Source organism: Pollicipes pollicipes, unplaced genomic scaffold, assembly GCF_011947565.3.
Source record: "Pollicipes pollicipes isolate AB1234 unplaced genomic scaffold, Ppol_2.1 Scaffold_4002;HRSCAF=4701_pilon_pilon_pilon, whole genome shotgun sequence".
Lineage (NCBI taxonomy): Eukaryota > Metazoa > Arthropoda > Thecostraca > Pollicipedomorpha > Pollicipedidae > Pollicipes > Pollicipes pollicipes.
Window position 1 is genome coordinate 13,823,748 of NW_023596420.1, and position 12,185 is coordinate 13,835,932.

Below are 12,185 nucleotides of genomic sequence, written 5' to 3' on the forward strand. Positions count from 1 at the left end.
TCGGTAACCTGACATGCTGATAGGTTAACACTTACACATCAGGCGTAAAGCGGTTCCAAACTTACCTAGTCCACTTAAAAAATGCGTGAAAAAATAACAAATCCACTTAAAAGATGCTCCTATACAGCTAACCCGCGGTGAAAGCGACACCAGCTTTACTTCGAGCAGCCCCCGCTGCCCCGCGTCGTGAGTGGCTTCAGTTTTAACCCGTCTCTTACTAACGACCATTCGGGCCGCACGGCCGGTGATTACGGCACCCACGGAACCCCTCCCACCTGGTCCGCCCGGAGTGCGCATGCGCCGAGGGAGGCCCAGGTGCCGTCACTACGCCACACAGGTGGGGGATCGATACAGCGCGGGCGCTGGCTATCGACAGCGCACGCCAGATCGCGGCCCGGCGGTGGTGGTGCACGGAGACCGTGGCCAGGCGGCCGGCGAGGCGCAGCCCCGCGCCGCGTCCCGCTCCCAGGTGATCTCGCGCGGGTGCTGTGACGGTGCTGACACCTGCGGTGGAACCGAGTGGCTGCTGCGCGTTGCTGGTGCGCCAGGAGCCGGACTGAGATCGGAGGCAGCCGAGGGAGGCGGCGTCCGACCGAGAGCTGCTGGTTCAGACAGCTGAGGGAGGCGGCGTCCGAAAGAGAGCTGCTGGTTCAGACAGCCGAGGGAGGCGGCGTCCGACCGAGAGCTGCTGGTTCAGACAGCTGAGGGAGGCGGCGTCCGACCGAGAGCTGCTGGTTCAGACAGCTGAGGGAGGCGGCGTCCGACCGAGAGCTGCTGGTTCAGACAGCTGAGGGAGGCGGCGTTCGACCGAGAACTGCTGGTTCAGACAGCTGAGGGAGGCGGCGTCCGACCGAGAGCTGCTGGTTCAGACAGCCGAGGGAGGCGGCGTCCGACCGAGAGCTGCTGGCTCAGACAGCCGAGGGAGGCGGCGTCCGAGCGAGAGCTGCTGGTTCAGACAGCCGAGGGAGGCGGCGTCCGAGCGAGAGCTGCTGGTTCAGACAGCCGAGGGAGGCGGCGTCCGACAGAGAGCTGCTGGCTCAGCTGCCGACACACCAGTCCAGGTAGGCGCTGCTGGTGGAAGTGCAGCGTTCCGGTCTGTGATGGTGGATCACTAGACCAAATGAACACGCCAGATCTAGTGAGAAACTATGAAATCAAATAACTAGGTACAGCTCTACGTGTGAAACCCTCACCTGACTAGGTCACTGTAGCGGGCAGTGAACGATTGGCCCACCTAAACCAGTTTGAAATCCCCAGAACTGATAACCTGTTGCCTTTACGCTCCGGAAGGGGTGGCCAACTGCAGGCCCAGCTGACCAGATCCACGAGAACGACGAGCTTTTCCGGGGTCAACTGAACGTCCCTGGTGAATGGTACTCTTATGCATGCATTCAACTCTTAAAGCCCCCAGGAATGACGACACACTGCTGATTAGAATGGACGTCATCTGGAAAAGCAAATGACATACTACATTGTCGGTTCTGTGGTACGTGCTCGTACAGTTGGGGCATGCTCCCTTGAGTCAACTGGTAATTTGCGTTTGACTATGACTTTGCCCCTTACCTGTAATGATTGTCCAGGATCTTGCACTGAGTTTGCCCTGTGCGGTGAGCAAGAAGGTGTCAGTAGAAGGTCTTTGCTATTACTGTGATGTGCCAAATGCTAGATGGAAAACAATGAGAAACGGTTGCATATATTTTAATTGTTCGGTAAATGTTGAGACTGCAAAGTACGTTCTAGCAGCATATTTTTTGCTCGTGCTGGGAAAAATGGAATTTTTGGGGTAAGCACAATTATTTTAGCCACTGCCGATTCAGTTAGATCCATCCCCAAATGCATGTTTGCTTTGTTTGCTCTTTGTTAGTGCTTTGCTGTTTACTGATGCGTGAAGCAGATTTCTGACCGGTCGCGTGAAAGTTAACAGTTGTGGAGACCTCGCTCGTGCCAGTCCTCGCGAGTCTAACAAAGAGAGATCTTGTCAAACACAGCTTCTCTTTTCTAGCCACTTACGTGTGTGTTAGTGTGTACACTAACACACCACAACGTCCACACACACAACCGACAGCGATTTTGTGTTTTCGAGCCAGGAGAGAGCAGGAGCCTCTGCAGGGCCACCAATGGTACGGTTTATATACGGTGCGCGTCCGAGCTGATCCGTGGTCGTAGAGTCCAGAAATGACGTCATAGTTAACCGATGAGAAAAGAGTACGACCTCGTCTGATGGTCGCCTAAACCAATAAAAAAGTGGGGCTTCGCCTTGTGATCCCAGAACTGGTTGATGCACCTGGCAAGTGGTGAAACGCTGAAGGTGACTTTTTAAAGGAAGCATGGGGTGGTGTTTTGGAAGCCAGGCATACCTCAGGCTCAATGGCTCATAAAACAAATGGAATCCGGTCAGCAGGCACTTTCCCAGGAGGTTTAGATGTGTTCTAGTGATTTTGCGGCCCAACGGCTCTTGAGGATCTTGGACTTTTTGTCTTTAGATATCTGTTTTTTATAATTCTGGAGCTATTTACTGCCGAGAAATACCAACTTTGTCACAGTGCGTCGACTACAATGACCATTTTGCGCCCACGCAGAACTCATGATTACATACTTCCTGCTCTAATCAGCCGCTCCGAACAAAAAAGTATGTGCTAAAATTGTGTAGCAATTTGCTGCCCCTGCGGTGAGCAAGCATGCGTCAGCGAGAGGGCAGCGGTAATTTTGACCCAAAATGAATTGCAAAAGGCTGCACTGGTGTTCGTGCCTGGTCGTGCTGAGTGGCATCACAGAAACTGGACATGCTTATCCAGCTCTGCCCCTCAACGATGTATATGGACATCTACATTTTGTCATCTAATTTAAAGTATAGAAACATTTCCAGCGTACAGAAGTCTACTAACTTGACACTTGAATGTTTTCATTGTCTCACGGTGAGACGGCACACGTCTTCCTGATTGTTACGCATGCATGCCTTTATCACACGATGGGGAGCAGTGAAAGATACCACCGCGACTATCTTACCAATATCTTTGGCTGGTAAAGTCTTGCCAATTGCCCCATGTCTTGTTGGTGGTGAGGTATTATGCGCACTTGTTTTCTCGAATACAGCAAAGCCGTAAAACCACTACACCTTAAAGAGATACTCTGACTTCATTTCTCCTTAACATGAACCAGAGTTGCGAAGGATGGTGGTCGGCAACACACTGCCTCTCCATACACGGTCTGAATTTGGTAGCTTCAGCCAAATTCATAAAGCTTCCAGCGGGGTTTGGAGAGTGGTTACTCCGCCTTTGTAACGTCTTCACTCGCATGATGAATTGAAAGTGTTGTCTTCCTCGCCCAAAAGCCACCGTCTTCATTGCCGTCAGCGATGTCGGTGTTTTGTGACAGCGCAGCACCAGATCCCAGTTCATCGCCGTCAGCGATGTCGGTGTTTTGTGACAGCGCAGCAGCAGATCCCAGTTCATCGCCATCAGCGATGTCGGTGTTTTGTGACAGCGCAGCACCAGATCCCAGTTCCGTGGAATACTAGGTTTGTGCCCATGCAAGTAAAGGTAGTGAGCTTAGTTTGTCTGTGTGCATGGCGTTGTCACAATACGCCAGCGGCTGCACGCTATGCCAGAGGCAATTGTTGGCTGTTGCTGAGTGTAATGAGCTCGGGGCTTATGGCTTCATCACTCGGGCTGATTCGCTGGACTTCCTTTGCCTACCTTAGTTCGCCTGGCGCGAGTCCGTCTGGCTTCATTCTATAAATAATCTCGCCTGGCAGTTTTTGTTTAATCTGCATCTTTTGAAAACAATGTCATTCCCGTTTACAGTAATATAACGGCTATTGATCAACCAAGATACACAAGCAGGCCACCATGAGAAGGAACTGCCAAAGGCAACGTCCCTTAAGAATATCGGTATCAGAGGCTTTCAGTTCCGCACTACACATAAGCTATTGCCTATACCTGCTCGACCAGACTGAAATTTATGTCCCTTCCCCTTGCAGGGCTGGAGACAGCCGCCAATAAACAGTTGTACAATTACATGAAGAGGCCATCCATTGTCTTAGTGGCACGAAGCGAGACCAACGCAAGCGTAGTGTCCTATAAATGTCACACCACGTTGGCAGCAAAACAGAGGATGGCCGGCGGAAGGCGCGGACACCCCAGGCCGCGACCTCACATCATGCCTAGCGGCAGCTCCTCCGGCGATTGAGGGCTAAAACTGACACTTTATACATACGCGTGCGGTGATCTCTTGACCAATATGCTCACGAAACACGTCCTATTAGATCATAACGCTCATCATATGCGTCATGACATACCAGAGGGAGAAATATTACCGGCAGCACATGTTTCTCACTGGTATGAACACCATCAGCACTTGGCGCAACCCGGGGAGCGGGACATCTGAGCTTCGGTGCTCTCTCGAAACATGCGTCTAAGTTAAGCACCTGTTAAGTCTGCTTATGCTCCCACTCTTGACGTGACGTGGAACTAGCCACGTCAGACTACTGCAAGTTCAGCTATGCGTCAGGCGCATCTGCCATTTTCAGAGTCGAAGGCAAGCTGGCCAATGCGGCTGACGGCATGCTGAAGACCAGTACCCCGCTTCTCCAGTCAAACGATGCTAGTGGATCCAAGGGGGCGGGGACGGAGAGGCCACAGACTCGCTTAAGTGGTGCAGCACTCAAACATTTCCAAGCCCGGTCTTCGCGTCATTACTTGGCTCAGTGGGTGGTATTCGGAAGTCTCCCCCCCCCGCCCCAAAGATTCGACGCTGGGTTCGCCTCTGCCGGGCAGGATAATCGAATGTATGCCCCCGGGCGGTCCAAACTCCCAAGGCTTCCCGGCCAGCCTATAAAGAACGGGGGCAATCACAGTGAATGTCGTGCAGAGTCTGTCAGCACGCTAGCTGGAATCGATTGCTTCGCCAGCGGTCCGCGGGAACGGCGAGGCACGACACACTCATATGTGGGACACAGGGAGCCTCGGTTAGGCCCCATGAGGCAAGCCTCGGTTAGGCCCCGTGAGGCGAGCCTCGGTTAGGCCCCATGAGACGAACCTCGGTTAGGCCCCATGAGGCGAGCCTCGGTTAGGCCCCGTGTGGCGCGTCTCCGGCCATGTTGCGCACAAATTGAACGTCGCCGTGTCCGACCTTGATGCGGCCATACAATCAGCCACGGCCTGAATATGCTCTTGTTTCTTCTACTGGCCTCATGGTTGATATGATCAGAGCCGATTAGGCGCAAGTGATATTGTGGACATTCGACCTGAAATTTTTAGCCTGAATTGTCGTTATCGTATTCCCGTCACGGGAGATAGGGCGCCGTTGGCGCAACAAGTCCATTTTCAATCACCCCGACAGCCATTATTTTTGACAGCATAAATTATTGTTCATTAGCACAGCTACACATAATTAGCACAAACACGCATCATATTGGCGAGCTGCCTTGAGCGGAAAGTGTAGATGGCGTGAGGGAAAGGAAATGGGCAGGGACAGGGTGCTGCAGTGCTTGACTGCGGCGACGTGACATCTAGTGTCAGTGATGTGACATCTAGTAATCAGTAGTGTGTTTATGTTGAGTCCATTTGGACCACTATATATCTGATTGCTACATGCCCATGTAGTACCATGAAGTGCCTTCGGCCCTAAGGGACCGCGCCGCCTCTGGGGATTGTTGGCCCTGTCCCCGCGCCACCCTCGGCTTCGCCACTGTGCGCGTACAACTCTACTGCAAAAGTGTGTAGTACAGTGGTGTTGCACAGTAGTGCAGTAAGGCGGGGTTTTCCCCAGGCGATAAAGTAAAATTATTCAGCGCCTGGTATACGATAAACGTGGCGTTTGAAGGAGTGACGTCCATGCAGGATTGCACAGCAGAGGGGGAACTCAAAATGAAAATTTTCAAGAGCAACGAAGTTTAGCGCAGCAGTCGTGCGCAGTTTCTTGCGTGTTGTGAAGCAACTTAGCATGTTGTCAGTCCTTTTGATTTGACCGCTCTTCCTGAAATTTCGGACTGACGGCATTTAGCCACGTGCAAGGTAATGCATGCCATAAATTTGATAAGAGGCGGGTATGCGCCATGCTGCTAATACGCAAATACGCCCCTGGCTGTGCCGTCATTCAACACGCAATGAGCATGAATGCCCAAGCCCGATATGTTGGCTATATGCAATATGCTATTTCGCATCAACGGGTGATGACGTGGCCCAGGGTTTCGTTTGATGAACACCTGAGGTCAGAGATGCATTCTGGTTTCCAAAAATGATGGTCTTTTCCGGCCATATATGCTTTTTGGGTGGATTCTTCTTCTTCCTGGGTGACTATTTCAAGGCCACCCATACATCTTTGACGTCGTAATAACGCCATTGAAATCCTGTCATTTGTTAGCCATGCGGTGATCAAGGCCAATACAAAATGTATGGTCGAGTCGTTCATATCTGATATCCGTGAACACTATTTTCAGATATAGCGGCCGTCAATTGGCCCACAATATGATGTGCAAGGTACGATTACGCAATCAAGCAATGACGCATTGAGGAGCACAGTTATTAAATAGGGAAATTGTGTTATGTAGAGCGGTCTTCCACTTCAAAGTATACAAACAGCTACAAGGAAACTTTTCCATCATATCTGACGCTTGTTTCAATATCTTCAAATATGGAACATTCCCTTCAACTATTGTGCATCTCTTATGGCGACCCTGCGCACTGAAATGGATTTCACAAAATTTTCGCAAACATTTTAAATCGTGACTTTCATGCTGCAAGGTCCTGAATACACGACTGCATATGTGTGATAAACATATGTGCGCAGGGAAAGATCGTCGGCAAGGATTTTCGAGCGGGCCGCATGACGGCCAATCACAACTACGCGACACAGCTATACAGCCAATGGCGGCGCGGTTCGATTCCAGCAAATCACAACCGGCCGCGAACCCAAACTTGAAACGCCTTACATGCAAGTCCAGAGCTCCGGCCACTCAGGAGGCACCGACTTTGACTCGATGTCTTCGACATCTACGTTGTCCTTAAATAGTACCTCTCTCGTAGTGTTGGAATATGTTCATTTTTGGAAAGCTGTCTCAGATGCATGGCACATTATGGAATTTTCCCTGGGAAGGCAGACAATTACCATAATGAATTTCATCAATTTTGAACGTGTTTTTTTTCATAAATTCGCATTTCTAAGGGCCATTCCAGAGCGCCGCCTTGGGTGGGGGGGGGGGGGGAGGGGTACCCTGGCTCTGAGTGGGGCTAAATCTCGGTCCCTTCATGCAATCCCAACGCGTTAATATGAGATTTTACATACATGGGTGGGAGAGAGAGAGAACTGTCCCCACTTCCCTCTCACTCCGCCGTTCCTGCCTGATTGCAAAAGGTCCATCAGGTGACAACGGAGTGCATGATGAATTCAGAGTTCTGATGCCGAGTCCTCGACCTTCAGCATGCCAGAAGGTAGTGATTAAACGACGTTACAGACCAAACATTGTTTGTACTGATAGCACTCGACGTTTCAAGCATTGCGTATGATCATGAGTGCGACCATATGTCCGCACAGCAGGTTGATCATAAGCGCAGCTGGAAACGTCGTGTACTGCCATAATAAACAGTGTTTTTAAGATTTGATCCGAACCCTTTGAATGGGTAGATTTCTGGGATCAGAGCTCACGCTAAGCGGTGCTTGTTGAATGAGCCCTGACTCCTACCACTCGATCGTACAATTCCACATCAACGGCAGAATTTGGTGGCGAATGCTTACCGTGCCGCAATGATGGGCACGGGCTGTCTTGCCCTCTGACGTCAACTGACCTTTAGTGCGACCGCTGCCAGCAGCCGCAGGGCATACCTGTCAAGGGCAAATAGCGATAGTCTGAGCGACACGAACGCCCAGCCACGGGTGGGTGGATCGGAAGGCAGGCGCTTTAACCAGCTGAGCCACCGGATGGACTGTTCGCTATATAACGTCATTAGATTAGTACTTCAAGGTATATCGAAGTCAATAACTCAGCATGATAACTCAGAGCTCATCATGTCGAACAACCATGAGATGAAGAACTTTCTTGATTATATCAAGCCACAGTTGAGCCTAAAGCGTTTCAAAGTACAACTAAATCGTCACTTCTTACCTGTCCACTACTTCCACCAGGGCGATAGAAATGCATTGGAGACCTAGGCTTGGCTAATCTATCTAAGGCTAATCACAAATCCCCAGTTTGGCCCAAATGAGGTCATCAAACTCGTCATCCTGCTCGAAGGGCCCCTTTCCCCTAGAGGTTCCTTGACTGAGGGATCCTTCGATGCGGGTCAGGGTCCAGACGCTTCAGATGCCTGCCGAGCAGCTGCCTAGCCTGTGTGATACATTCGGGGGACGCGAGCCTGGTCTGCGACGTACCGTACCACAATAGCACCAGCGCATTCTATGTCATATTCTCCGTGTTCCGCGTGTATTAAGCAGACTCGATGCGCAACCAGTCACCATCGCTGACCACGTATTATTTTGTGGCTGTCAGCGTGCGTTGCGTATGCATAAATTTACTGACAGGCCATGTGTGATAGCATATTTCAAGCTGGTTTCGTCACCAAAAACGCCACAAGTTTGACTGCTTAACTTTTTCCGGCTTTAAGATTCACGTTAGTCAAGCTCACTGCGGGTGTTCGCCTCGTACAAACGACTAGAGGCGCACCCGGGCTACGTGTAAGGAGGCCAGGGGAGGGGTAAACCCTCAAAATGCCGCTGTGGTTTTTAGAGCAGTCATTCAAAGCTTTCCATTTGATTTGATTGACCAGGGGGGGGGGGGGGAGGAGGGGAGACTATACAGTCGCGTAGCGCGTCAGTGCGCCGTTGGTCGTCAAAATCGTTGTAATTTGCCCGCGTTTTTGCTGGTCAAGGCACCTCCTTAAATTGGCCGAGGCAGCCAACTTTAATTGACGATAAAAAGCTTAGATCATAGCTGACAATCAAACGTCAATTATTCTCTAAAAACGAAATTGAACACCCCATTTTCACCAAACACGTGATCACGCTTACAGACGAAAAGCCCCTTATTCTGAACGATGTCGCTATTCGACGTTGTGATCTCTTAATCTCTGTGACCTTCTCTTCGGCTTGACAATTTCATGATGCATTTATGCGCGCCCATCTACCTGAATTTTTAGGCGTCCCTCTGCTGGGCTTGGAGAGCACCTGTGCCTTAGCTTCGGGGCCCAATCTTAGGGCTTGTTAGCACTGATTACTTCGCTTTGGGGACGCTTTACTGCTGAGACATGGGGCCCTTCCCTACCATGGTCAGGAGCACCAGTCATCTTAGAGTCCGGGCGCCCCTCCACATGGACTTGGCGCTTCCCTGCCTGAGCCTTGCAGACATATGTGCCAAAAATACTAGCACGTTATTCTCAATGGACTTCAGGCACCTACCATCTGGCTTTAGGACATCTCTCCGCCGGTGCTTATTTCACCTGGACCAAGTGGGCCGCTCTGCTGGGATTTTGTAGCGCCTCCTTTTGGTTTGGTTTGTTACGGAAGCGCCTTAATCGGACGTAAGGGTGCCATAATGGCCGAGCGTTCAAAAGGGAAGAGGTCTTAGTGTTCCTCTATCCTTGGATACGCCCCTACCAACGATATCTTGACGTGGCGAAATTTGTGCTCGCGGAATCAACGACCGACGTCGGCAACAATGCACTCGACGCTGCCGTATTCACAACCGCGTCAAAGTCTGAGAAGCTGAGATAGGGCCATTGTAATAGGAGACGCTCCTGCCGGTGGTGACGTGTGGACATACGAGCAACAACGTATGGAAATATGGACAACAAAGTATGGACATGCGAGCAACAAAGGATGGGCATGCGAGCAGCAACGTATGGACATACAAGCAGCAGAGTATGGACATATGAGAAACAAAGTATGGGCATACGAGCAACAACGTATGGACATAGGAGCAAAAACGTATGGACATGCGAGCAACAACGTATGGACATGCGAGCAACAACGTATGGACATAGGAGCAACAACGTATGGACATGCGAGCAACAACGTATGGACATAGGAGCAACAACGTATGGACATGCGAGCAACAACGTATAGACATAGAAGCAACAACGTATGGACATGCGAGCAACAACGTATGGACATGCGAGCAGCAAAGTATGGACCTGCGAGCAGCAAAGTATGGACATGCGAGCAACAAAGTATGATCACGCAAGCAACAAAGATGAATATACCAGCAATAAAGTATGGACATACAAGCAACAAAGTATGGAGTTACGATCCAAAGTATGGCTATGCGAGCAGCAAGTGGTAGTTACTGGTTGATTGCAACATTCTTAACGAAGCTAAACAGACGGATCGCTCAAAGACGGCACGAGATGGTCATGATGCCGGAACTTTTCTCACCGCCAAACAACAGCATCCTCGTCATCAACTAGCGTAAGATCTCCCCGCTTCTTTTCAGACGGGATGACGTCATGACTGGATGACGTCACGTTCTGGTCTGACTCCTGGCACCCACCCTGGGAGGCAGACGGCCTGACTGACACAGCCGCCCAGCCGACATGTTTACTTACATCAGCAACGGAGCAGGTACGGCGTAGGCGCCGCCATAAATTCGCCCAACCGATGCGAGAATTTGCTGAGATTCCCGTGAAATGCAAAATTTATCAACCTGACGTGATAAGGTATCGATTGGACGACACAGTAACGCTTGCCGTTGGAAGTTCTTGACTCGGAACCGCTGCCAAGGGTGCTGTGCTGTCCTCCAAATGTACTTTTATTAACACCGCCCCTTATCAAGCCGTCATCTCGAGATTGTGTTCAACGCTCTTTACCACCTATCTCACGTCTACCTCACGTATTTTCCGACTACTCTCCCCACCCCCCGGTGCCATGCCTTGTCGTGTCGGCAGGGTCGGCCCCGCAGTCCACGTCCTCGCTTACCCTGCAGCAGCACATGAGCCACCACTACCGGGCGCTGGAGGGCGCCCAGCCTCAGGTGGACACCGGTCAGGCCCGCCGCGCAAAGGTCAGTGTCAGCGTGACGTCAGACCACCGGTGTGACGTCACTCGGTCCCGGTGACGTGATCTCATGTGGGTTGCATTGCTGTTCGCTACGCGTCCAAAACCTGGCCCCTGCGGGCATGCGAGGGCTTGAACCTGAGGGAAGTGAACGTTACATGAGGTTTGTCGCATGTTGTGGCGTTAATCCTTTCGTACCAACTGGAATAATGGCCTTAATAACGGTGGGTTATTTTACGACGCATTCAACGTACAAGGGCATTAGCCTCACGCCGATCAGTGCGAAAGCTGACACAGTTTTGTGCGAGCCATCCGGCGCTGTCTGACGCCTGTCTGCACTATGCTAGGTTGTGTAGTTAGCTGTACCGTACTGTGAGGGCCCCTCGTACGGCGATGGAGCGTAAAGCGGCAGTTAGCGGGGGCGAAATGCTGGCGGTCGCGCGGCGCTGCTGACGTTATCGCGATCTGTGTGCAGGGCCCGGGCCGTCGCCGGTGGCGCCGCCCGGCGGACTCCCCGGAAAACTCGTCCGGGGTGCGGTCAGCGAAGGACCAGCGCCTGCTGGAGGCGATTCTCAGAGACGAACGACTGCCCCCGCAGTGCTACATGAGGCGCGACAGCGAGGTACGCTTCGGTCGCGACCCTGCCTGCGTGTTGCAGCTTCCAACGGTGTACGCTTCGTTTGCAAAAGCCGTGTCAAAACATGGCGTCATACGGTCAAACACGCCACGCGTACGTCGTAATATACAGTCAGTTTCACCCACTCAACAAAATCCGCCTTGTGCGATATTGCTGAGGCGCGACCGACAACCAGCACTGCCAGTAAGTCGCGCTGCTAAAGCTAATAGCCAGTGCGGTTACAAGCATCAGCAAAAAGGCAATAACACTTAACAAACCCCGCCGTCTGTTACATGCCTTTTCAGAAATTCATGGCCTCGTTGTTTTGTATGCGAAGCCCCGATGTGACTCCACAGTACACGCGTCGTGGTAGTGCTGCATTAACAGGCACACGTTTCTGCAGGCCCGGCCGGCCACCTTTCAAACAAAGCATCGCTTGTGGGCTGTCGTATCGACCCCACCCGCGGCAGTGTGCTGGTACATGCACTGACGTTTCGAAGAACGTCCTCTAGCGGCCATTTCCCACGGCTCCCCCGGCGCTGTGGACACCGCGATCAATGAGGGGGAGGGGATGGGGTGAAGCGGC

At 51.7% G+C, this 12,185-nt stretch overlaps 1 protein-coding gene across 1 annotated transcript; it reads left to right on the forward strand.

Annotated features, from left to right (window-relative positions):
* Positions 1 to 417: 417 nt before the first annotated feature.
* Positions 418 to 11,605, forward strand: LOC119093866 (uncharacterized; the record flags this gene model as incomplete). The annotated part of the gene is given in 4 exon segments (XM_037216877.1): positions 418 to 1,061; positions 10,424 to 10,551; positions 10,875 to 10,990; positions 11,459 to 11,605. Coding segments are annotated over 3 exon segments (291 nt in total), but the record flags the coding sequence as incomplete, so codon positions are not given.
* Positions 11,606 to 12,185: the final 580 nt, after the last annotated feature.